The 24,947-nt window shown below is 39.7% G+C and overlaps 1 protein-coding gene across 1 annotated transcript; it reads right to left on the bottom strand.

The window, feature by feature from the left end:
- Positions 1–11,874: 11,874 nt before the first annotated feature.
- LOC129762206 (uncharacterized) lies at positions 11,875–23,540 on the bottom strand. The gene is made up of 3 exons (XM_055760254.1): positions 23,252–23,540; positions 13,393–13,516; positions 11,875–13,323 (listed from the first exon to the last, which is right to left on the bottom strand). Exons 1-3 carry the CDS (start codon positions 23,291–23,293, stop codon positions 13,109–13,111), a joined length of 381 nt encoding a protein of 126 aa, XP_055616229.1. The 5' UTR covers positions 23,294–23,540; the 3' UTR covers positions 11,875–13,108.
- Positions 23,541–24,947: the final 1,407 nt, after the last annotated feature.

The raw sequence follows: 24,947 nt of genomic DNA, 5'->3' as shown, positions 1-24,947 counted from the left end.
TTAGAGGCTCAGTTACATAGGTTTAAAGGAGCCGAACTCCTTACTGTATTGTTACTAGTATATATACATTTTTCCTTAATTCTAATGTTAATAATATAGGAAACCGATTACTCGCGGTCGACTCGAGTTTAGAAGGGTGACATATTTTCTTCAAAACATCATTTTAATGCGGATATTTTTTTCTCTGTGAATAAATAAACACATTTTAGCTATGTTTTTGCAAAGTTATTTTATTCAACCTCCTCTCCTAGGCTAAATGCCCGCGCCTCGGAGTTAACTCTACCCATCCAATCCTGTGCAACACTTGCACCACTTTCATCCACTCTTTCACCAAATCCTGGTCGTTTTGAAGACCTTTCTAGTTTTCCGGAGCAATCGCCAAGAATCCGCAATCATCGCTCAGGATTTTTCTATCTCTTCTTCTGTAGGAGCATTGTACCACTGCGACCATTAGTTTGGTCTATTGTAGTGCACTCCAGTTTGCTATGTATGCAGTGTCAGTTCGTACCATCACTCTGGGAATAAGTGATAGACGCACCTGGACTTTGCATATCCTCCCACGAAGGTATGAATTCCTTTATGAAGTTCCTTACCTGTTTTGGTTCAGCAGACCAAATCTCGTTAGGCATAAGAATGCCCTTTCCAAGGATTCGTAGTCTTCGCTGAATTAGTGTACTGCATTGACACAGTAAATGTTCCGAAGTCTCTTCCTCCGAGCAGGAGATTGTTTTAATAGAGTCTGTTGTAGGCTGCGGTCTCTATCAGATTAATGATCTGACAAACGGGCATGGGAGACTGCTTGATTTGGTGTTTGTTAATGAGGACATGAATGTCGATTTATTCGAGCCACCGTTGCCAATGCTCAACATCGATCCACATCATAAGACCTTCGTTTTAAAATTCGAAATCGCTAGTGTGAATGCCAGCTTGAACATCCCTGATCCCTACGATTTTGATTTTAATCAATGCGATTTTGCGTCGCTTAATTCAATGATCTTCGCTGTTCGGTGGGACGAATGTCTGAACGGGTGCACCATCGACGAGGCTGTTTCAATATTTTATCAACGAGTGTTTTCAATAGTCCGTGGTGTTGTCCCATTGAAGAAACGACGCCAATGTGGTGGGAAGAGACACCCTTGGTGGAACAACGAGTTGCAGCATCTACGAAATCGTCTTCGCAAAACTAGAAAACGTTATTTTCGGTCGAGGAGTGAACTGCGCAAAGTTGAGCTGCGTGACTTAGAGAGCGAATATAACTCTTTGCATGCGCGATGCTTTAGCAGCTACATTCATCGCACAGAAGAAAGTTTAAAACAGGATCCCAAATCATTCTGGTCATACGTGAGGAATCGAAGCCAGACAAATAGAGTTCCCCAGCATGTATTCTACAATGGAATTGCAGCCGAAACACCACTTGACTCAGCAAAACTTTCGTAGTGTGCTAAGTAATAACCGATCACCTTTGTCTGAAGCGTACCTGAACAGTTTGCCTCGATATGAATTGAACGTGGCGCCTTTCAATATTTCTGCCTGTGATGTGCTGAACAAATTGTAACAACTAGATGTTACCGAAGGTGCGGGACCAGATCGCATACCCCCGCTATTCATCAACAACTGTGCCGACTCAATTACCGTTCCCGCCACCATCCTCTTTAATCGTTCCATGGGTATTTTCCCGAGTGTATGGAAAACTGCTGCTGCCACTCCTATACACAAAGCTGGCAGTATGTATAACGTTGAAAACTACCGTGGTATCTCTATTTTAAGCTGCTTGCCTAAAGTCTTCGAAAGCCTCGTTCATGATTCGCTTTATCCGCACGTACATCGGATCATTTCCGAGCACCAGCATGGGTTCGTGAGAAAACGCTCGACCACAACAAACTTAATGGTTTATATCTCTTCTTTGGTCGCCGCCCTGGAGAAGCGGCAGCAAATTGGCGCCATTCACATAGACTTCACCAATTTGATACAGTGCCTCTTGGTTGACGCCGCTTGGTTGACTCGCTGGATTTTTGACGTAGAACTACGTCTTTCATTAAGGGTGTCGAATCAGAAAACAGGTCACGTTTTTATGAAATAAAGTTAACGTTAATAACTATTTTTGCCGCGAACGGATTTCGGCGATTTACATACTAAACGAATCGGAAATTCCGTAAGATTTGTTTAATATGCCATACAATAGAATCCCCTGGTTAGTAAATGGTTAAAATTCATGAAAACTTTAAGTGTTTCTATTTTCCCATACATTTGTTCTGTCCATTTGAGTGCTTTCCCGAACAGAGATATCAATAACGAGCAACTTTTCGACGACCATCGGAGGGGAAATCGTAGGATTTAAAGTCTCCGTGAACAAAGGAAAAGAAGAAGAATAAAGGGGAATACTTGCCTAGAGTATAAACAGTGGATCTCGCTGAGGCAAACTTTCATTCGGCATCGGACTGTTGAGCAATCCAGTTCACTTTGCTTTCGCTGCGCTTCGATCTAAGATTGGACCCCACCAGTGGTAATCCAACTTGGAAATCGTCGTTTGATTTTTCTGTTCGTTTTTCGCGTTATTCGTATCGTGTGTTCTTCTTTCCGCGTCATAAATTGGACGCTTCGAGTAGTGTGCGATGAGCAAGAAGAAGAGGAAGACAGGCTCGAGCCCTGCAAAAAACGAACGCATTGCCAGGGGCACTAAAATTTCAAGGTAAGCGTCATCTAATGATGCACGCGGTGTTAATGCAGTTAAAAGCGCTCGCACTGAACCGAGCCTTCGCAAATGTGACACCGCACCGAACAACAGCGAAGTAGGCGATTTCGGCGCGTCGGTCGAAAATGTAAACGCCCAGGCAGCAACCAAAATCAAGCTCCCCCCGCTGGTAGTGAAGGCGGTCGCTCTTGACAAACTCATCAGCGAATTCGCATCGATGGGTGTTACAGCAGAGTACAAGCTGTGTGGCATAATTCAGTCTTTTTCCAAGCAGTTAACATTGTTCATTTTCCGTCTTCATAAGTGCTTCGTTGATGCCTTTGAGAATGCATCAATGCATTAAACTGACGTTATGGCGAAGCAGACGTTAAGGTTGTGCACCAAAAAATTATTTGGGAATACCAAGCATCTTGAATGTCTTACTGGAATGTTATAAGTTATTTGGGTTCGCGTGCCAGTCGCAAAACTGCCTTCAACTAGGATTGCATTTGCGCTAATATTGATCATAATGAAGCATTGCTACTGTTTTCGAGGTTGTTATTAACAAAAAGAGTTTATTTCTCTTGTTTAGTCATCAAGAAAGTAAATGTTCTGGAATTTTGTATGTGATAAGGTTTCGCTTACCAGTAGCAAAACTTCCTCCACTAAGGGTGACAGCTGCGCTTCTCTCGAGCATGAGAAAGTAATGCAACTCTTTTCGAGGCCAGTAATATTAGCAGAAGCGTTTCTTTTGAGAATAGCGCAAAATGATGAGAAATGTTTTTATTGCTAGTAGTTTCAAGCCACCAATGTATGGCTCTGTATGCATGCTATGGTGAACGCTTGTTTGGCGCTTGGTTTACGCTTAGTTTGTACGAACGATATCTAGAGGTGCGATTCCTTTGAGGCAATACTAAAAAACATGTAGCATGATATTTGATACTTGCAAGTGTTGTCATTGTTGTTGTTTACATGCGGTGCCAAAGATATATTGATGTAGTTATAAGATATGGAATAATGGTGCTGGTGCAACATGTATATAATCGACTGTAACCGAGTCTATGTCAATTTCGGAAAAGGCCACCGGAATAGCCTTCGAGGTAAATTTTCAATGCATTGACATGAAATAAATTGCGACATACGATTGTTTTGCGAGGGCAAGAATGAATCATCAATCAATTATCGTCAACTGATTCTACAATGAAAAAATCATTTCAGAGATTATTCTACTAAGCAGTTGTTTCTAAAATTTCACAGCATTATAGAATAATATCCGAAGGTATAAACAAGCGACTTATATAAAATAACAGCGTAGTTCTACGTCAACAATGCGGTCGTATCTTGGGCACAACCTCCTATAATTTTTTCTTACCTTACGGAACGTTGTGCTTACGTGCGCATTGGTGGAGCAAACTCAGCCCCGTTTGACATAACATCCGGTGTGCCCCAAGGCAGTCATCTGGGCCCGCCAATTTGGAGCAAATATAAATTTGTACTGTTCGTCAACGATCTCTGCCACACCATATGTTTTCCAAAGGTGATGTTCGCCGACGACTTGAAATTCTACAGGGTAGTCTCATCATTAGTCCATCCAGAATGACATCGAGGCATTACTAATCTGGTGTAAACTAAACGGAATGGACGTCAATATTCTAAAATGTAACGCAATTTCTTTCTGTCGGACAAGGAGCGCTTTAAACTATGACTATAAAATGTGCACAACCAGTATCGTCAGAGTCAGCACTGTTAAGGATCTCGGTGTGCTACTCGACAGTAAGTTGCTCAGCACATATCAGCAACAACAGCCAAAGCATACTCAGTGCTTGGGTTTGTGAAACGGAACACGCAGCAGTTTAGAGATATCTATTGCTTGAAGACACTTTTTTTGTGCGCTTGTACGCAGTGTACTTGAATATGGCGTGCTCGTCTGGGCGCCGTACAGACAAACCGAGTTGAGAGAGTTCAACGGATCGTTCTTCGTTATGCGCTTCGTTTGCTACCGTGGAATGATCCTGTCCGACTGCCACCGTACGAGCAACGGTGTGCCCTGATAAACCTCCCGAGCTTGACGAGTAGACGGATTCTGCTGCAGCGGCTCTTTATTTTCGACATTCTTAACGACAACGTGGACTGCTCAGTGCTATTGGGAAACATAAACTTCAACGTTCCGGCCAGAACAACGCGGCGTTCAGTTTTCATTCGTCTACCTGTGTGTCGTACTAATTTTGGACAGAACAACCCGTTTTATGTTTGTTGTCGTAGTTTTAACGAAGTGTTTGTAAATTTTGATTTTATAATATCTAAGAATGTTTTTAAAAATAGGATAAGTTAAACTGTCTGTACGACCCATTCGAAGACAAGTAATAATAATAATAATAATAAATTGCAGAAACGACAGTTATCATCTGCCAGTTTTCCGATTTTTTAAGGTGATACCTGCTTGGACAGTGTCCGGTCAATAAACCGGTTATTCAAGCTGAGTAGGTTGCGTGTTATTCTGTTACAAGGTGTAATGAATAATTTGGAATGTCTTGGTGTTGATAGAGTCCTACAGTTGGCTTCAATCATTGATATTCCCCATGTTTTGAGCTCAGATTTCATACATGATGTAGATAATCTACAAAATGGCTCAGGCCCGACGAATTTAGTTGAAGATCCTAATCTTGCTAAGAGATCGGCTCTTTCATTACCTTCTATACCGCAGTGACCAGGCACCCAGTATAGGTTAACTTCGTTGGTAGCAGCTAGTTGTTTTAAGGATACAATACATTCCCAAACAAGCTTTGACTGACATGTGTATGCTTTTACTGCATTAAGAGCTGCTTGGCTATCTGAGAAGATACAGATATTGGCATACCAGTATTCACTAGTCAAACAAATATTTGTACATGTTAGAATAGCTTGTATTTCTGCTGGAAAAACTGTGGGCCACTGTCCCATTGGAATTGACAAGTCGATTCCTAGTCCAGTAATTACCAATTTTCAAATCCATCGGTATGAAACACGAGTGATCCTGGACGAATTTTGGGACCACATTCTTCGCATTCGTTGCGATTCAATCACTTTGAAGGGAACACTGAAGTTGATCTTTGTTCCCATCCAGTCTTCATTCATGCTTACTATAGTGTTCAGTTGAAAATCTTCTAGGATTTGTAAATGCCCTGTGAGATCTCCTTCTAGAAACGTATAAAACGTTTCAGCCTAAGAGCACCTTTTTCCGATTCAAGTTGCACATATTGGTGCTTGGGTAGAAGGTATAAAAGAGCATCTAGGGCTTTTGAAGGTGCGCTGGGCATTGCTCCAGTTATTGATAAGCATGCCAGACGTTGTAATTTATCGAGCTTTTTCTGCGCTGATATTTGTGTAGTTTTAGGCCACCACACTAGCGAAGCATATGTTAGTCTGGATCTCACAATTGCCGAGTAATTCCGGTGAATCATTCTCGGTTTTAGTGCCCACTTTTTCCCGAATATACTACTACAACTCCAAAGCGCAGTCTGGGCTTTAGATATTGCATACTCCAGATGGTCGTTCCAATTTAGTTTTAGATCAAGCATGACACCTAAATATTTGGTTCGTTTTGAAAGCTCCAATTGTACACCTCCCAATCTAAGAGGTGGAATCTTATACTTTCTTTTTCTGGTAAATGGAACTATGACTGTTTTTGAAGGATTAACATTAAGTCCTTCCAAGTTACACCATTTGAGTGTGTAGTTAGGGGCTGTTTGCATTCTATTGGAAATAGTATACTCACATTTACCCCTCACTAAGATGATTATGTCATCAGCAAAACCAATGACTTCGTATCCTAAATTAGCTAGGTTATTAAGAAGAACGTCGACAACTAGGGACCACAACAGAGGAGACAGAACTAGAGGGCAACCTCTAGTTGGTTTCGTTGTTAGAGTAGATCCTCCTAATTTAGCTGTTATTAGTCGGTTGGTTAGCATGGCATGTATCCAGTTGGAGATACAGATGTCAAAACAACATTTTTTCATAGCTTTATTTATAGAGTTTTAGGATGCATTGTCAAATGCTCCCTCAATATCAAGCTGTAAGTGAGATTTCTTTAGCATCAAAAGACTTCTCTATCTTTAAAATTAACGCGTGAAGCGCTGTCTCAGTTGATTTATTTGCTTGGTAGGCAAATTGAAATTTGTTCAATGGTCTCCTGTTCAAATATGATGATTCGATATGGAGATCAGTGACCTTTTCTATCATTTTTGAGATGATAGATGTTAGACTAATTGGTCTATACGCTTTGGGAGTCCGTTAGAAGAGGGACAGTGATATCCTTGCTTTTTTGTAGCAACACCGGATAAATCCCGTCTGGTCCTGGAGATTTAAAGGGCTTCAAGGAATCCACTGCCCACTCAACCCTTGACTTCGTGAAGACCACCCTAGCCAATTCATTAGCTCTATTCTCGTCTAAGATTAGACAATACAGCTCAATATTGAAGACCTGTGTGTGTCCGGAATTCAATTGGATTGAGACTGGGAAGTGTGTTTCCATCATGATACTAAGTGTTTTCTGGGAATCTGGGTTGTATATTGACCATTTCCTTTTTTCAGACTACCAAGTCCGTTGGGGTGATCCTTAGAAAGGGTTTTATGAAGTCTTGCTACAACAGGTATACTTTCTAGCTGTTCACAGGTGAACTTCCAATCCCTTCTCTTAGATTTACGGATTTCTTCGTTATATTCTGTTAGACAGCTTTTGTGATCCGTTCAATCAGAGGTAATGTTTGCTATGTTGAAGAGTTTTCTAGACAATTTTCTAAGCCTTTCAAGTTTTTTGTTCCACCAAGATGCATCCTTACTTGAAGTTTTTTGCTTCAGTGGACAGTTTTCTTCGAAGGTGGATTTGATATTGGTTTCAAATTCTGATGAAACTATTTCAAGCTGTTCAGGGGAAGAAATACTTTCCACTGATATTAAAATTTTCTCCTGAAGTTTGGAATGATAACTATCCCAATTTGTTTTTCTCGGATCTCTGAATTGTTCGATCAAAAGATCACCAGAATTATAATTAAACATTATATGTTTATGGTCAGATAGAGATTCTTCATTTGACACATGCCTTTTTTTTATCTTATCTGATAGTTTAGAACTGCAGAGTGTTAGATCAGGAACTTCCTGTCTAACAGAGTTAACAAATGTTGGGTCGTTTCCTTGGTTACAAATGTTAATGTAATTTGACATTAAATATTCAAGCAAATATTCACCTCTGACATTGATGTCGTTGTGCACCCGTGGCCGAGTGGTTAGCGTCATAACTAACATGCCGGGTGTTCGGGTTCGATTCCCGTTCTGGTCGGGGGAATTTTTCGTCAAAGAAATTTCCTCCGACTTGCACTGTGATCACGCGTATTCTAGAGCTTGCCACTCAGAATGCATTCAAGGCGTGTTATTTGGCATAGAAATCTTAACTAAGTACTAATAAAAATGACGCAAGTAATACTACGTTGAGACGGCGAAGTTCCTCTAGGAACGTTAGTGCCATTGAAGAAGAAGAAGATTGATGTCGCTACTGCCCCAGACCGTATGGTGGGCATTGGACATTCAATGATGAATTGTTTGTTATTTAATTTACAGCGTTGTATCAGCGTAGCAACTACAAATGGAGGAACTTCAACGTTGTCTCCTGGGAAATAAGCCGAAGCGACGATGATAACGGTTTTCCCTCGGGTCGTTGGAACCTCCAATTGTATTGCCACGATGTCACGGTTGATAAATTCTGTGAGTTCGATTCTCTATTATGTGAAGTTCTTGCGATTTATTTATTTATTCATTTATTTATCTAATTATTTATTATCATTTATTATTATTATTTATTTAATTTGACACCATCCGACTATATGTCTCAATGGTATAATAGACTTAGATTGGGAAAAGTCACCTTGAGCAAACGTTGAATTTTAACTCAAAGCGGCATGAAAACCCAATATCCTTTCAGAAAATAGTATAAATTGAGCAAGTAAAAAAAATTAACAACAATGACAACAATATTCACTACGCACACAATTCACAGTTGCAGTCTAAAAAGACAATAAATTTCCATGGCGATTATATTCCAACGCCATCTGACGAATAGGTTCATGAAGTGCATAATTAGTGCGGTGCGCATCAATCCGTAACATCCATTAAATCCGTCAGGATTAAGACACCCAATAACACAAAGAATGTTGGATTTTTTGTAGTATTAAAAATCACGACTTAAGTGCGGGTTGAATTTAACTTTTGCTCTTGATGATAAAACTGTTTGGTTTTTTTTTCGAGAACTCTCAAGGATTTCTGAACATTGAAACGAACAACAAATTCTTCCATGAGTGTACGGGCCGTATCTCTGGAGATCTATTTCTTGCAATGATGTTGTTCTTCATTGATGTCTGGTAATTTTTGTAATACGTTTCTTTTGAGTTGGCTGGAAAGTTCATGCTGCTACTGCTGATTAATTATAAGAGAAGATTAATCCTCGATGCACATGAATTAGTAGATTCGCTACAGATGTCGAAAATCACCGTTCATGAGAAACAAAACATCACGAAAAACATGCATGCAACATGCAAACATGCAACAATGCATGGACTACATATTACCCCATATTACGGAACCCGATCGGATTTGACATATCGCAATCCGAACGAAATGAACTTTTGCATTCTGCATTTCAAGGTTGCAACATTTGCACAATCCGATAGGATTTGACTCGATCAGATTAAAGGCGAAAGAGACACGAATTTCGGACGTTTCTTCGAGCTCCGAAAAAGTAAAATAAAGAATATTTTAACCATCCATTGTATCACTATTTGTTCATATATCTTTCAACATTAAAACAAAAATTGAACGGAAAAAATATGTCCATAATTAGAAGCTGATCAAGTGTGGGGGTTCAAGAAAAAGTTGTGCCATGCCGTACACGATTCCAGCCCTTCTGGTTATCAGAAACAAACAAATCGAACAGATTCTGAATCAGTAAAGATGCCACTATCGCATGAACCTCGGACAAGTCAAAAACGTGTTTTTTGACAAAATGGCGGAAATTAAAAAAAAAGCTGTTTAAAACATTTTTTCTAAAGTTTTTTGATTTTTTTTAAAATAGTAAAGTTATTATGATTTTTTATAGGTTCAGGCGATAGAGAGATGCATACAGATTGTATTCATATAAACTTAGATCGGATAAGTAGAACTTGAGATATCGTGTAAGCCAGTTTGAAAAAACATGTTTCGAGAAAAACGCGTTTGAAGTTAATTGAGGAGCTTAGAATGCAAGGGGTGTAAGTGACTTGATCGATTTCTCTTCATCAACATTTTCTATAGTTAATAACTCAACTGCAAAAACGTTCCAGAACGCTTCTAGGGCACTTCTAGAACTCCACCCACCTTACACACCAGATATTGCATCTTCAGATTATTAACTGTTAACTGTTAAGATTCTTGTAAGAACTTCAACTTACTGCATAGCATAAGTTCTGAGAGGATTGAATTCTCAAGTTACATTAAGGATGCTGAAATATTCAGGAAAAAACGGTGCATCTATAATCGAAAAGATGTATGTCTACAAAAATATGCTTTTGGTTTTTCCTTAGAATCGGCACGAATTTTTCAGTACAATATTTAGCATGATTTAACAATTAAGGGCTGTAGGTCAACGGAATCATCGATCACGATGATACTGCAGATGTTTTGTCTGTATTAGGTTCATTATAGCTATCAGGCACTACCGAACCTGTAAAAGCGAAAGTCAACGATGTTTAGACGGTAAAATTCTGTTTTCAAACAAAGTGCTTGGTTTCATTGTCTGATTTTTTGAAAACAGCCAGCCGGCTTTAATAAAAATACTCAAGAATAAGCTCACAATCGATATTTTAAAATGGATATGAAGATAACGTAATCGGAAGAAAATAATGAGCTCCCGGACAATGTTGAAAAAAATCGAAGATTTCAAGACAAATCGTTACCATTGGTAAGGCTCTAATTTTTATCAATGTAAATATGGAATAGGAAATAGAAACAAACTTGAAATGAAATTTAAGCGGAAAAATAGAATTTCTTGATTTATTCCTTGGAATGTCCACGTGGATAACAGGGGGAGGGGTATAAGGAATGTCCACGCTTGTCCACGGAGGGGGAGGGTGTGGAGCTTCCGATATTCACTGCAAGGGTTCCTCAATGCCGGTAGTATAAGCCTACAGTGAAATCACCCGATACAGAGAGGAAATATTAAGTGTGGCTTACCTATTCGACCGTTGTCTGCTGAAGGAGGAAATGATGACATGTGTGCTACTACTGCTGCTATGATATAACACCAACATCACTGTTATACTGTCAGCTGCGAGGGGTAGGGCATTGTGCATTTAATCTCTCTTCTACGCACCTCACAGAGGGGGTGTCTAAAATCATGCTTTTTCTGTCCACGTCGTATGTGGACAGCCCCCTAGCTGACAAAGTTCCTCATGGCATCATAATTTCTCCAAGGCAGCTTGCGGCAAATTTTACGAATGAGGCATTTTTGTACCCTTTCGAGACGAAGTATCCAATAGTCATAATGCGAATTATGATAGAGAACAATAGAGAGTTCGTAGAATGCCAGGATCACATAATTCTCTACCAATCCAAACAATAGTTCCATAGTTCCAATATATAGATGTAGTGTTGTCTAAACGACATTGAGCTATCCAAAATAACACCGAGATCCGTGACGCAGTCACTGCGTTGGAGTAACGAGCCATTGATGCTATAATCCAAAACTATAGGCTATTTTTTTACGGGTAAAGCTGATGGCAGTGCATTTCAAAATGCTGATAGTCATGTGACTCATGCCGCACCACTCCGCGATTGAGTCAATCAGATTTAGGAGTTGCAAACAGTCTAAGGCGGTCTCAATTAATTATTCAATCAATTAAAAATTTTTTACAACGTCAGCGTCAGCGTAAGGGGTCCATACCCGAATATTTCGCGTTACTTGAGTTGTGCACGGCCCCTAAGGTTATAGTTTAAAATGTCGATCTTTAGGATGCAACCGACGCAAGTACTCACAATATCAAACCGTGGTTCCTGATTCATTGGAAGAAAATATTTTAATGTCAAATTTTATATTATCCAGACTGTTGATTTTCTCCAGAATCACAGAATCCAGAGAATCAAAATAAAAAAAGGAGATTTAACAGAATAGTTCCAGAATAACTCAAAATCCAATAACGTTTCTTACAAAAATTGAGATTTTATTGTTTTAGATAGTATCAATAATCATCAGTAAACATTAGAAATATGGTCGCAATTAATTGGACATGAGTTTGTACTCTTCATGCTACAGAAGCTAAGGTTATTTTGCTCACAATTTCAGGATTTCTTCAAATATATATTGTTATCTATATATCCATTACGGTTAGCAGTGGGAATATCTGGGGTAAATGTTATAAGAAAATATAGTATGATTAAATATGATTGATAAAATTTGTTTTTCATTTGTATTCTTGTATTGTTTTACAATGAGTCAAAAATATGTACCGATAATGATCCTTAATTGATCTTACACACTTGAAAGCTCGTTAATCTAAGCGGAAGTTTATAGATTGTTTGGAACACTTCAATAAATCGCCAATTGTCATCTAGCAAGAATGCTTTATAATTTGTTTGATTTGCTTGTTTCCCGCCACGCAAATCATGGCAACCGGTTTCGTCCATGCCCGAAGGATTCTAGCATATCAACGGCGATCAATGAATATGGCAGGCGACGAACACGCATGTCCGCCTTTTTTTCCCATCACACGGATGCTGTGGAATGCGCATACCTCCACTGCGTTCCTGTGCTCCGGTCAACGGTATGAACTTTGAACAAATTTTGCCGTCAATGTCACCTCGCTTCGGTCGGAAACTACATTTATTTTAACCAGCGCTCAGAGCGCTCACGTATAGTAATCGTAGTCTTTAATTTTAGCCTTCAAAACATTTTAGTAAGTAATGATGTCGTTTTATTTTTATGAAATGAGTACATTTTTGTTTGTGTGTTTCACCAGGTTCGAGTGCCTCTTCACTGATTTTTATAGCATATTAACATAAAACAGATGAACATCGCACTGCCATCTATGGCAATTTATAGTCAACGATAGCGCCTCCTAGGGGTAAATTTAATCAAATCAACGAACTAAAAGCTATGACATAGATTTCACACATCCTTTCTTGCAAGCAACTTGACCAAGGATTTTAACAACAGTTTTGTTTTTTGTTAAATTTGCTCACGCGGTATACATAAATATCGTTCTTAGCATCCTAACGTCTTAGCTACACAAAAGTATAGAGTGAGATTGCAAACGGGTTATTTCTGTTGCGGTTGATGGACACGTTTCTATGTTTAATTTCCTTCTTCTGTGTGCCTCTCCATATTTGGTATGTAATGTTAATTGTGCCCACATTTTGACGACGGGGTGGTGGCGTTTAATCTCTGAAGGTGAAGACGGAGTCGAAGAAGAACAGCACTCCGTTGATGATGGCTAGCGAGCCCTTGGAGATGGCCAACCGACGGCGCTCGGTTTTGAAACCGCTCTCCCAGGCCTCCAGGATGAGCACACCGGAAGCGATGAACATGGCGCAACCGAGCAGGCTGAAGAACAGATCGAGCTTCTTGTTGATGGGGTTGCTGATGAGGTAGCCTGAAAGCAAAAGCAACGGTACGCTAGAATGGATCCGGGTCCGATGCAATCATGCTCAAGGATACTCACCCGCGAAAAGACCGATCAGGATGATGGTGTAGCCTACGAAGGTGCCAGAAACGAGCATTATCGTCAGCTCGCTAGTCTCACCCAAGCTTTTGTAGTGGAGAGCCACGCAGCAGAGGGTGAGGGCCTGTTTGTTTGGGTGAGAAAACAAAATTGAGGTTTGAGTTAAATCATTAGGGGCTGCCCACATACCACGTGGACAGAAAGGTCTAGTGTTGAAATACTAAAACATACTAGCTCTATTTATTTAACTTCATGAAAATCTCATTTACGTTGTTTTGATGGTTTCCCCCCAAAATTGGAACGTTGAATTAGAAAATTCACTACGGATATCTTGAATCACCGTTTAGGTTATTAAAATGCAAATAAATATAATCATATAAGTCTTCGTTAAAAATATTTATTGCAATTGGTCGTGGATATGGATATCATCACGCTTTTAATGCGATAACTTCTGCTCCTTCGAGAACAACAGTTTATCGATGGTTTAGTGAATTTAAAGTGGACCGTAAAGCGCAGATGCACCTCGCTCTGGAAGGCCGAAAGAGGCTACGAATCCAGAAATCGCATCGACTCGTTTTGGTCGATCGTGAAGGGAAGTTACGCGAGTTAGCTGAGAGTACGGGTGGGATATATTTCGCTTGACATTTTGGATATGAAAAGGATAAAAAAAGGATAGGTGCCGCGATTGCTGACCTTCGATCAAAACCAGCGGCGTGTTGATGATTCAACAGCCGATTTGGCGCTGTTGAAGCGTAACCGAGTGAACTTCTTTCGACCTTGGTGACAATGGATGAAATAATTATCATGTTTACATTTTTTGCTGTAAAATTTTCATTAAATATAAAAAACGCTCATATGGATTATCAGAACTCACAATAATGCATCGAGTAATATAGTATACCTGGAGGTACAGAAAATATAATAAAATGATGAAATCATAAATCGGAAGATTCCTTCCGAGTTACGCAGAAATTTGTGTTTCATTTGTATGGAGGCCCTAATTGCACGCTGTTAGGTGTTAAAAAGCGAATAAATTGGAACACTAAAGTCATTAAGACAGTATTCAAGTCTAGAAATTTGAAAAAAAAAATCTTTATTCTTTCTTCATAATTTTGAAGTTAAGGCAATATACCCTAGAAAAGGACTTTTCGAAAATATCATTATTTCCTGAGTTATAGCCATTTTTAGTGATGCGGTATCTAATCTAGAACGACTATAACAACTAACTTCCTTAGAGGCGAATGAACTTCAAAGTTTAAAGCCTCTTAAAAACAAAGAAAGAAAGAACTAACTTCAAACGTGTTTTCCTCGAAACTAGTTTTTTCAAACTGGCGCACACGATAACTGAAACGTAAAATAAAACCTTCTTAACATAAATTTTTCCGTGAAACGGTCGCTATTTAAAAAAAAACATGTTTTGACTTGTCCAAGCTTCATGTGATAGCGACATCTTTACTGATTCAGAATCTGTTTGATTTTTTTTACGTAGGACTACGTCTTTGATTTTTATATAGAGGAGTCACTCTACGAAATTGAAAATGATGCATGTAACGATTTGTTAAGAGATTTCAAACGTATGTTACGCAAAATCGTTATTGCGATATCTGTTATGTTGTATAAAATTAGAAAATGAATTTATCCAGCAATTTGTGGTTGCCCAAAAAATTCACAGTGAATACAGTTTAAAAAGTTCACAGTTTGACAATTATAATGGGTGTGTTATTTCGATTTTATTAGCCACTCGATTTCTCCCATAACGCAACGACCAATCTGGTTGCCTATTTACGGACGATAGCTCACATTGTGAGTCGATGCGTATTATGAATTATCCTCCATTTGCCAATAATAGGCATTTATCAGTTGGAAGAATCAATGGAGAGACGATCTTCGAACCATCTTGAAGATGATCTTGGATGATTGTACTCTATTCCCCCCAAATATTTGACAAGAACCTGGTTTAAAAGGTTAAACGTTGATGAAAGTTACTTTAGATTAATGTTCACGTTGTTGTCCAATTAATTTGTGCTCAATTCACGTTTCTTTCATGTAGGTCTTGCTACTAACAATTTATGTAATTTTGGTCCAGGATATCATGACATCGAGCATTGTCCCAGAAACGATCACATTGTTGACGTAGAACTACGCTGTTAGTTTTTTCAAGTCGCTTGTTAATACAGGTTGGACAGTTTGAAAAAAATATATAATAGAAATTGGGTGTCAAAGAACAAATTGTAGAGTGATTTGAGAGCTTTTATTTAATTGATAGAAACAATCAAGTTTAATATGAATTTTAGGGATAAAATGAATAATTAAACATTAAAAATTACAAACTTTTCAATTTTCACTTCCAAAATGTTATTTAATTCCACAAATTTAAATGTTCCACTACTATATCCTGTACTAAATTTTCTCATCTTTCAAATGGAAGCAACAGAATTGGCTTACGCAGCGTACTTTTTAATGTAGAACCCGTTTGAGGCAACAGAGTCCGAAACAAAAAAAAAAGTTCTATAACTCAGTCGAAAAATTCGAACATACACGTAGAAGGATTTTTTTCATCAACTATGATTATCTATCAACTCCAGAGAGATTCTTGAAAAAAATATTTTTTTCATGTGAGAAAGGTGTTTTCAGTCATTAGGGGGATGAATCAAAAATTAAATTCTCTTTTTATTTTCAATAATCGAAAAAAAATGCATAAAAAACGAATAAAAAACATTAATTTTTTTGACTCGATTATATACGGTGAAAAGAAATCGGAGACTGTATATAATCGAGTCCGCGCTGTATATATTTCTATTCATTCTTCTTCGCGTACCCCTGAAGATATATACAGGGTTTTCCAACTTTAAATTCCGAAAGTAAATTGAAATAAAACACACTTACAATTCGAATTTCGATGAAACTTTTATTTCAAATTAAAGTTTGGTTTATGTCATTATGTGTGAAATACAACATCATTCAAATGTCCACCTAGGGCTTCCTCGCGCACCTTGATCCGGAACAGGTAATTTTCGATGACTTTTCGGCACATATGGTGCGGTATCTCGGTCATAACTTCACGAATGTTGTCTTTCAAATGTTCAAGAGTTTGCGGATAGTTGGCATAGACACGGTCTTTCGCATAACCCCACAAAAAAAGTCTAGTGGGTTCAAATCGCATGATCTGGACGGCCAATTGGCATCGCCAAAATGCGAAATTATGCGTCCCTCAAATTTCGTTCGCAATATGGTCATGTTCGGTCGTGTTGTGTGGCACGTGGCGCCGTCCTGCTGAAACCACGTGTCATCCGTATCCATATCTTCAATTTGTGGCAAAAAAAATCGATTAACATTCGGCCATAGCGCTCACCATTCACAGTTGCCGTCTCGCCGTCCTCATTTTCAAAGAAATACGGCCCGATGACTCCACCAGACCATAATGCGCCCCAAACAGTGACTTTTGGCGGATGCAATGGTCTCTCAACAATCACGTGTGGATTTTCTGAGCCCCATATACGGAAATTTTGGGTGTTCACATAGCCACCGAGCTCGAAATGTGCCTCATCGCCGAAGAAAATTTGATGTGAAAATTCAGCATTTTGCTGCTGTTGTTCGTTCACCCAATCGACGTATGCCCGACGCATTCCATGGTCACCACGCTCTAATTTTTGTACCAGTTGGACTTTATATGGATGTAGGTGCAAATGCAAAATTCGCCACAATGATGTGTTTGACAAGCCCAATTGCTGAGCACGCCGTGGAATCGAAACATTCGGGTCATCCTCCACACTGGCAGCAACAGCAGCAATATTTTCGGCCGAACGCACATTACGATGATGCACAGGTTTCACAATATCCGCTACGGATCCAGTTTGTTCGAATTTACGCACTACATTAGCGATTGTGTGCTCTGTAGGCCGCCCATGACGACCAAAATCCGTCCGTAATGCTCGAAAAACATTTGCCGGTTTTTCATCATTTTTATAGTATAAGTTAACAAAATGAACACGTTGTGCGATGCTAAAACGATCCATATTGTAAAATGGCAGACATTCAACTAACGATATGACGCTTTGGTTGACAGCTATGTCAACGGTTGTCAGCGCAGGGCTGTATACTTTCGGAAGCCCGAAATGGAAAACCCTGCACTAACACTATCATTCCCGATCATATTGTGATATTTCATGTCAAGTCCGGTCTTTTAGAGCTGTTTTACCGGAAGTCCTCTTCTTCTTCAATGGCACTAACGTTCCTAGAGGAATTTCGCCGTCTCAACGTAGTATTACTTGCGTCATTTTTATTTGTACTTAGTTGAGATTTCTATGCCAAATAACACACCTTGAATGCATTCTGAGTGGCAAGCTCTAGAATACGCGTGATCACAGTGCAAGTCGGAGGAAACTTCTTTGACGAAAAATTCCCCCGACCAGAACGGGAATCGAACCCGAACACCCGGCATGTTAGTTATGACGCAAACCACTCGGCCAAGGGAGCACAACGAACCGGAAGTCACTATCTTTGATATGGAGATGTCGTCGAAATACTATATTCAACTTCCGCTAGTAAGACCCTTTAACACAATACTAATATCGTTTGGGTTTTTCATATGTTTGAGTAATTTAGAACTATTATCAGCCAAACCGGAAGTCAAAACAATATTGTACTTATGTTCTGCAACCTACGTTCATATATTGTTGACAAATCATAGAATAAAGTTCATTTATATGTTTTGAAACGGAATTGAAAATACAACATTAATGTTCAATAATCGTAAACAGCGACTTTTTGCTGGTGTGTTGGTGTTGTCACCACACAAAAGTATTTGACTTACAACAAAATTATAAAATATTCTCCAACTGATGGTTCTCGTAGGAAATTTTCTCAATTTCAATATAATATCGTTTATTTGAGCGTGATTTATACATGAAAACGCAAAAAAAAGTTGGTTATAGTGGGTTAAAATGTTGTCACGTCACACCGAAATGGGACATGTACTTTTTGTGACCAGACAGCAATTCATTGAGACAGTTCATACTTCTCTAATTGTGGACCGATCTTAACCAAATTTTGGGATTGTATACATTCATTGTTTGCTAAGAGAAATCCAAGCATAACAATGTTTGAACTTAAGCTCATCTGATAAACTAAAAAATACTGTTTTTGTGACGTGACAATGCTTCAAAATACCTGTTTTTCAAATGATTGTAAAACATGATTCGTAAATTACAAAATGAAACCCACTTATTTATGCAAGTAACTATTTATGCAGAGATAAGAAAATCCATATTATAAATAATGTTTATTCAGAAAACTTCATGGATTTTCTGTTCAAACATAATCTACAATTTGGTTGTTTGGTGTATGACCTTATGGAATGGGTCATTATTATCTCAGCTAACATCTTCTCATGGGGTTTGAAAAATGTTTGTATTGGGTACTATGTGATGGCTAGCTTTTATCGCTTCAATGGAATAACAAAAACAAAAAACCTCAGACAAGTTGTGTTTCACTTGAGCCACATTTGTATACATTATACTAAATTATCTCCGCACAACAATAAACCGTCATCGCCGGAGCCGTTGCGATGATGAATGACATCATTGGTTTAAATATAAACAGCTGCGTGATGAGCGTGGCTGTTTTATACGCTTAACGAAAATAAGGCACTTCATTAGTCGCGCAAGTGATTAAAGTGACTACGGCAGTCCATAATTGTGGAATGCACTTTTCAAGTTCCTGCGTGTTGCGAATGAACAATTTGCCTCGGGGTCGAAGTGATCGCACGACATCGTTCTTGAAGATAAATCATTACATCATTCTTCACGCCCGATGCTTTCCGGAACGGGAGGGACATTCCTTTGCATCTGCCTGAGCGCGAGGGCACACGCACGCGGCTGGTGAGATCACACACAGCGAAACGCAGCGGTTTGTAGGATTAAGTTACAAAACAAATATAAATATAAGCGCACCAACGACATTCAACGACAGCGATGAATAGCGTGAGGCGAATAAAATGGGATCGGATCGGTTGTGTTGTGGTTGCCTTGACCTGTTATGGAACCACTCAAGGTTTTAGTGGTCCTTTTATCGCGCACAGATACGATACAAATCTTGGAATGATTGTATTAATCAGCGAACATTGCACAATAGAGACCCGGTTTGATGACGGTTTTTGGAAGGGAACGAATTAGCAACCGACACTGCTTTTCAGCGGTATGATCTCATCTAGAGTTGTTTAATTCAATAGGTCGAGTGTCGGTGACATCAGATGGGGCGGATTATAATCTTCGTAGAACTGCCTTTATTTGATGGTTGGTTCTTTGGTTCAATAAGCTTCAATTGGCGGAAAAATGCCAGTGTTATATTTAAGACGATAAAATTAATCAGCGAAATCCAGTCTGAGTATTGGCGGCTTGTCCGTTGAGCAATATATTTGTCGAATTTACCGAAATGTTTCGAATTGTCAATAGTACTAATTGAGAATAAATAGAAAAATTAACAGAAACAGGCCTATCGCAAAATGTTCGTTTTAAAAATAACACAAAATAATACCGTGAATGAACTTCATTGTAACATATTATTTTGTCATTGATTCTGCTGAGCAAATGATTTTGAAACGCTTTCGGAACATATGATTACATAAATCATATGTTCCGAAAGCGTTTCTAGGTGGATGTCATTATTTAATGAGACGAATTCAAAAGACTGACTCATCTAGCTCATATACTCTCTAGACCTAGTTCTTTTGAAAAGTAATCTGTTCGCTTCTTGTTTATTGTAGCTGCTTATAGATTAGTAGAACTGCTTTAGAGGAACATTGTGAGTGCCAGCGTGTTCTTGTGGTTGATTTTTCAATTTAGTCCCTTTATTCCGCCCGCGAAGGACGTGATATGGCAACAGTATTCCAGAAGGCGAATGGCATGGCTACAGCAGGGTCCAAAATTTACGAAAATGAAACATGAAAATCAACGCTACTCTCAGTTGTTTCGCTTCGAGCAAGACTACTTCCATAAACGTCCTCCTCTCTCTTGCTACTGAGTTGCAACGAAACCCATTGGCCATCAAGCATGAATCGTTCATCAGTTTCCCCATTCTCACTCTCGTCAATTCATCTTTAGTCGGAGCAAATGCTTGGCGTGGCGAACGAATACAAATCTGTCTCAACCTGACTCCACAACTACTACTCCACATGTACCTCATTGTCCGTGTACACAATCTTATTTTAACATCCATATGAAGAGAAACGAAAACTTGATTCCTTATGCAAAAAGGTAGTTACACCATTAATTTTTTATTTATGTTGACAGCAGGGTTGCCACATATACAGAATAAAGGGTGTGTCACATCAAATTGCATCACGGAAAAAACGCTGTAGAAATTTAATTTTTAGGAATTATATCTTCAGCTTTCGCTTATAATCAGATAAGAGTGTATAGATCACGTTGGCCATGCTTCACTGTCAATTTTTCGTAAATTTGGAAAAATGTCGTCGAACGAATAAGAGCGTCGTGAATTAATCCTGTGCACTCATTTCGAGAATCCGGAGTTGTCACATCGGGACATCGGTAAAATGCTGGGAATCGCCCAATCCACGGTCAGCAGAGTACTAAAACGATACTTCGAGAACTAACCATCGACCGGAAGGTGAAGAACGGCAAAAATGGATGCTCCGTCAGTGAAAAAGATCACAAGCGCGTAGTTAAGCAGTTTAGACGTGATCCGAGAAGTTCGGTCCGGGATGTCGCCAATAAGCTGAATTTGTCAAGTTCATTCGTCCAGTGGACCAAGCAGCGGGAGGGCCTGCGTACATACAAGGTTCAGAAGGCTTCTAACCGCGACGAAAGGCAACACATGGTGGGGAAGACGCGAGCCCGGAAGCTGTACACCGAAATGCTGACGAAGCCGCATTGCCTGGTAATGGACGACGAAACCTACGTCAAAGCGGACTTTCGTCAGTTGCCGGGCCTGTTGTTCTTCTCCGCAGAGGACAAATTCAGCGTTCCGGAGGAGATTCGCAAGCAGAAACTATCCAAGTTTGCCAAAAAGTACATGGTGTGGCAAGCGATCTGCTCTTGCGGAAAGCGGAGCGCCCCCTTCGTGATGACCGGCACGGTAAACGGGCAGGTTTACCTTAAGGAGTGCCTACAGAAGCGCTTACTACCACTATTGAAGCAGCACGAGGGCCCGACCATCTTCTGGCCGGATCTCGCTTCGTGCCACTATTCAAAGGACGTGTTGGAGTGGTACGAAGCCAACGGGGTCACCTTCGTGCCAAAGGAAATGAACCCGTCCAACGCGCCGGAGCTTCGCCCAATAGAGAAATATTGGGCGATTATGAAGCAGGCCCTCCGGAAGAACCCAAAAGTTGTCAAATCGGAGGCGGACTTCAAGAGAAAATGGATTTCTGTTCAAAAAAACCTACAACCTGACGTTGTACAGAACCTTATGGACGGGGTAAAGAGAAAGGTGCGAGCATACGGGCTTGGGCTCGAAGTATGAATAAAAAGAAAATGCCAAAAGTTGTTTAATAGTTTTTATTTTACTGTCTAAAATTTTCAAAAGGATCGGTCTACTGGGCGAATTTCTACAGCGTTTTTTCCGTGATGCAATTTGATGCGACACACCCTTTATTTGAGGAAAACCCGAAAGAGTACTATAAAAATGGTATCGAAAAGTTGCGAAATCGCTATAATCGCTGTATCGCTCTTGAGGGCAATTATGTTGAATAATGAAATTGAATTTTGCAACAACAAAAAAAAAGTTTTACTGTGTTACCTTAAAAACTTTCCAGCCGAACTGTTATTTATAACATTATGGTTCAGTAAATTTACATTAAAAAATGAAGTGTCCGGAATTTGAGACTGTTCAGAATTTGAGACAAAACGATACCATGGTAGGACAGGAGCAATAAACATTCACACAAAATGAATCTTAAATCGTTTCGAATATATTTCGCGAAAAATTTCGCTAAACCCAGGGTTCATCGAATATGATTTGTTGTGGGCAAATTATTCGCTAATCAACAGAATGCTCAAATATTTACACACTCTCCAAAATATTACCCCGATAAGTGCATTTTCACTTATCGAACCGAAGAGAACACGGCAATCTAATCTGTTTAGCGCAACCATCGTAAAAATCCCGATTATTTGAGAACGAATAATGTTTTTATGACGCATCACCAAACAAAACCTCAACCCCTCGCACACGCAGCTAACATTTTTGGGACATTTCAGACGCTTTCGAAGTATATCCTCCTTGCACACGTGCTTCGGCGACATCTTAGCGCCCAGACGATTCTCCCACTTTCTTCCGTTTGCGAACATCACTTTTGGAGGGATGGGTGACAATGGCCATTTCGACCACTACGGACACGATTAAACGTTCCAAACCAAACCCCTGTGACCCTGAGTGAGTTTCCCGACGCTACCATCAAAACCGGTGTGCGCTTCGATCACCGTTTATATTATTGTTAAACTAGGCGTGCTAAAGTCACCTCGACACGATTTGCTAAAAAAGCGGACTTCTCTCGTTTGTAGCATTTATTGTTTTTTTTACGCCAAACGGTGGGAGTCATTAATCTTTTACTCTTCAGCACATAAAACTAATTTACCGGTGAAATTATGAGGTGCGTCCACACCACAATAACAGTAAATATTTATACTCCCTCCCTCCTCCCGTTGTTTGACTATCGTTATTTTTTTTCACGGAAATCGAATCGCTATTTGCCCATCCTTATCACCAAATGTTCGTGTGTTATCCAAGGGTGGAGCATTTGTTCGTTCGCTCCACGTTGACACTATTGTGATACATTCGAAATGTAAGCTTCTCGAGTTTCCAACATCGAACAATGAGAACAAATCATCTCGATAATTACCAATTCCAGGAATTTCACCACTGATAGACGATTGATGGCCATTTTTGAGCTTTTGTTGGTTCCTTGCTGAGTATGTTTCACTTAACAGAGCGTTCGTAGCACGGCACCGGAAGGAGAAGCGCGGATTCAACAGATGGTCACCCGGAATGTGTGAGCGAGCGAGTTGTGGGCTTGGTAAGCTGGAAGAGGTTCGGCTGTAGCGCACTGAGTAGAGAGCAGAATCCGAGCAGCGTAATGAAAGCACAACTGAACGATTCGATGGACGACGCGAGACTGAAATCCACCAATATCAGCGCGCACAGTGTCTTCTAAATAAGACGCCACCATCGCCAAAGGCTGCAAAAAAAATGCTTTCTGGTTCGTACACATGGAACGCAACACACGTCGGGTTGTCTGCGGGGTTAGCAGGTACAGTGACTTGTCGGTATTCGGGAAGTGGCAAATTGGGAAATGAAACTTGGTTCTATGACAAAAATGTTGCTTAGATTGTTGTCATTTGACCTCTGTTGATCCTCTGCTGCCCCACAATATATTAGGCTGTCAAAAAAATTCTGCGGTATTTTTTTAAATTTTCATTTGTTCATAAAATTAGTTACAATCATCTGTTTTAATATGCGCCGTTTTGTTCGATGACTTGTTCCCAAAGAGATGCCAACTTCATAATACCCCTGTTATAGAAGCTCGCTTCCTTATTGGCAAAAAACAGGAAGTGGGTTATATCTATGGTATAACCGCAAGGGTGACGTAGGACTATCGTTGATTTAGAGATCATTTGTATGAAGTTGAATCTGAATTCATTCTGAATGAATGAATATTTGGAGAACTTCGAAAACGAGAGCGTTACGTTGGAGGCACAAGGTTTTATGCATCCAATATTGGATACGGAAATATCCTACTGATGGGGAAGAATAATCTTCAGAAGCTATCCTGTTGATTGCGATTGATTGAAAAATCACAAAACCTAATGTATTTGGTCACAGTGTTACATGGATAGAAAACATTCAAATAAACTCTTTCACATGAATGTATTTCTAAATTCCTAGAGGAACTGGCAGATTATTTTCCGGATCTTTCTCGATCCAAACGGAAAGAATTCCGTGCGTGTATGTGTGTGTGTGTAGCGGCTGCTTCGAGATCTTCCCGGGGAACCGTTTGTAGCATCACTCTCCTCCTGATGGATTCCCTTCTGGCCTAAGGTGCACAAACAGGCTCTTGGTGACACCGTTCATCCGCGCTTTCATGATAAATGGAGAGCTTCACCACAACAGCGACAACATGCTCCAATCAATTAGTTCAATTAGAACTGAGTGGATTTCCGAGCGGCGCTCGCTTATATACCGATTGGTGATTTCAATAGTCTATTTTGAAAGCAAATTTAAGACTATTGAAACAAGTTTTTGGATCAGAAAGTAACAAGTATAGAACGCGTAGACATTTTATCTTTCGAATGAAGTGTTTATCATACCATTTCGTTCAGTTGTTTAGGAGCTATTAACACTCAAAATCTCGGTCTTCGGCGTAACGCTTTCGTTTTCGAAACTTTGATTTTACACCCCGGTATAGAAATGAAAGACGTAGTCCTACGTCAAAACTCGGATAGCCAATTTTCACAGGCCTCTTTTGTGGCTAACTTCTGACTACCTAGCTCGTTCGCCATGGACCGCCATGGCGCGTCACCAAAGAAGTGTGTGGCCTG

This window comes from Toxorhynchites rutilus, chromosome 1 (genome assembly GCF_029784135.1).
Source record: "Toxorhynchites rutilus septentrionalis strain SRP chromosome 1, ASM2978413v1, whole genome shotgun sequence".
In the NCBI taxonomy this organism is placed as follows: domain Eukaryota; kingdom Metazoa; phylum Arthropoda; class Insecta; order Diptera; family Culicidae; genus Toxorhynchites; species Toxorhynchites rutilus.
The sequence above is the reverse complement of the archived record's forward strand: the minus strand, read 5'-3'. Positions and strand labels throughout refer to the sequence as shown.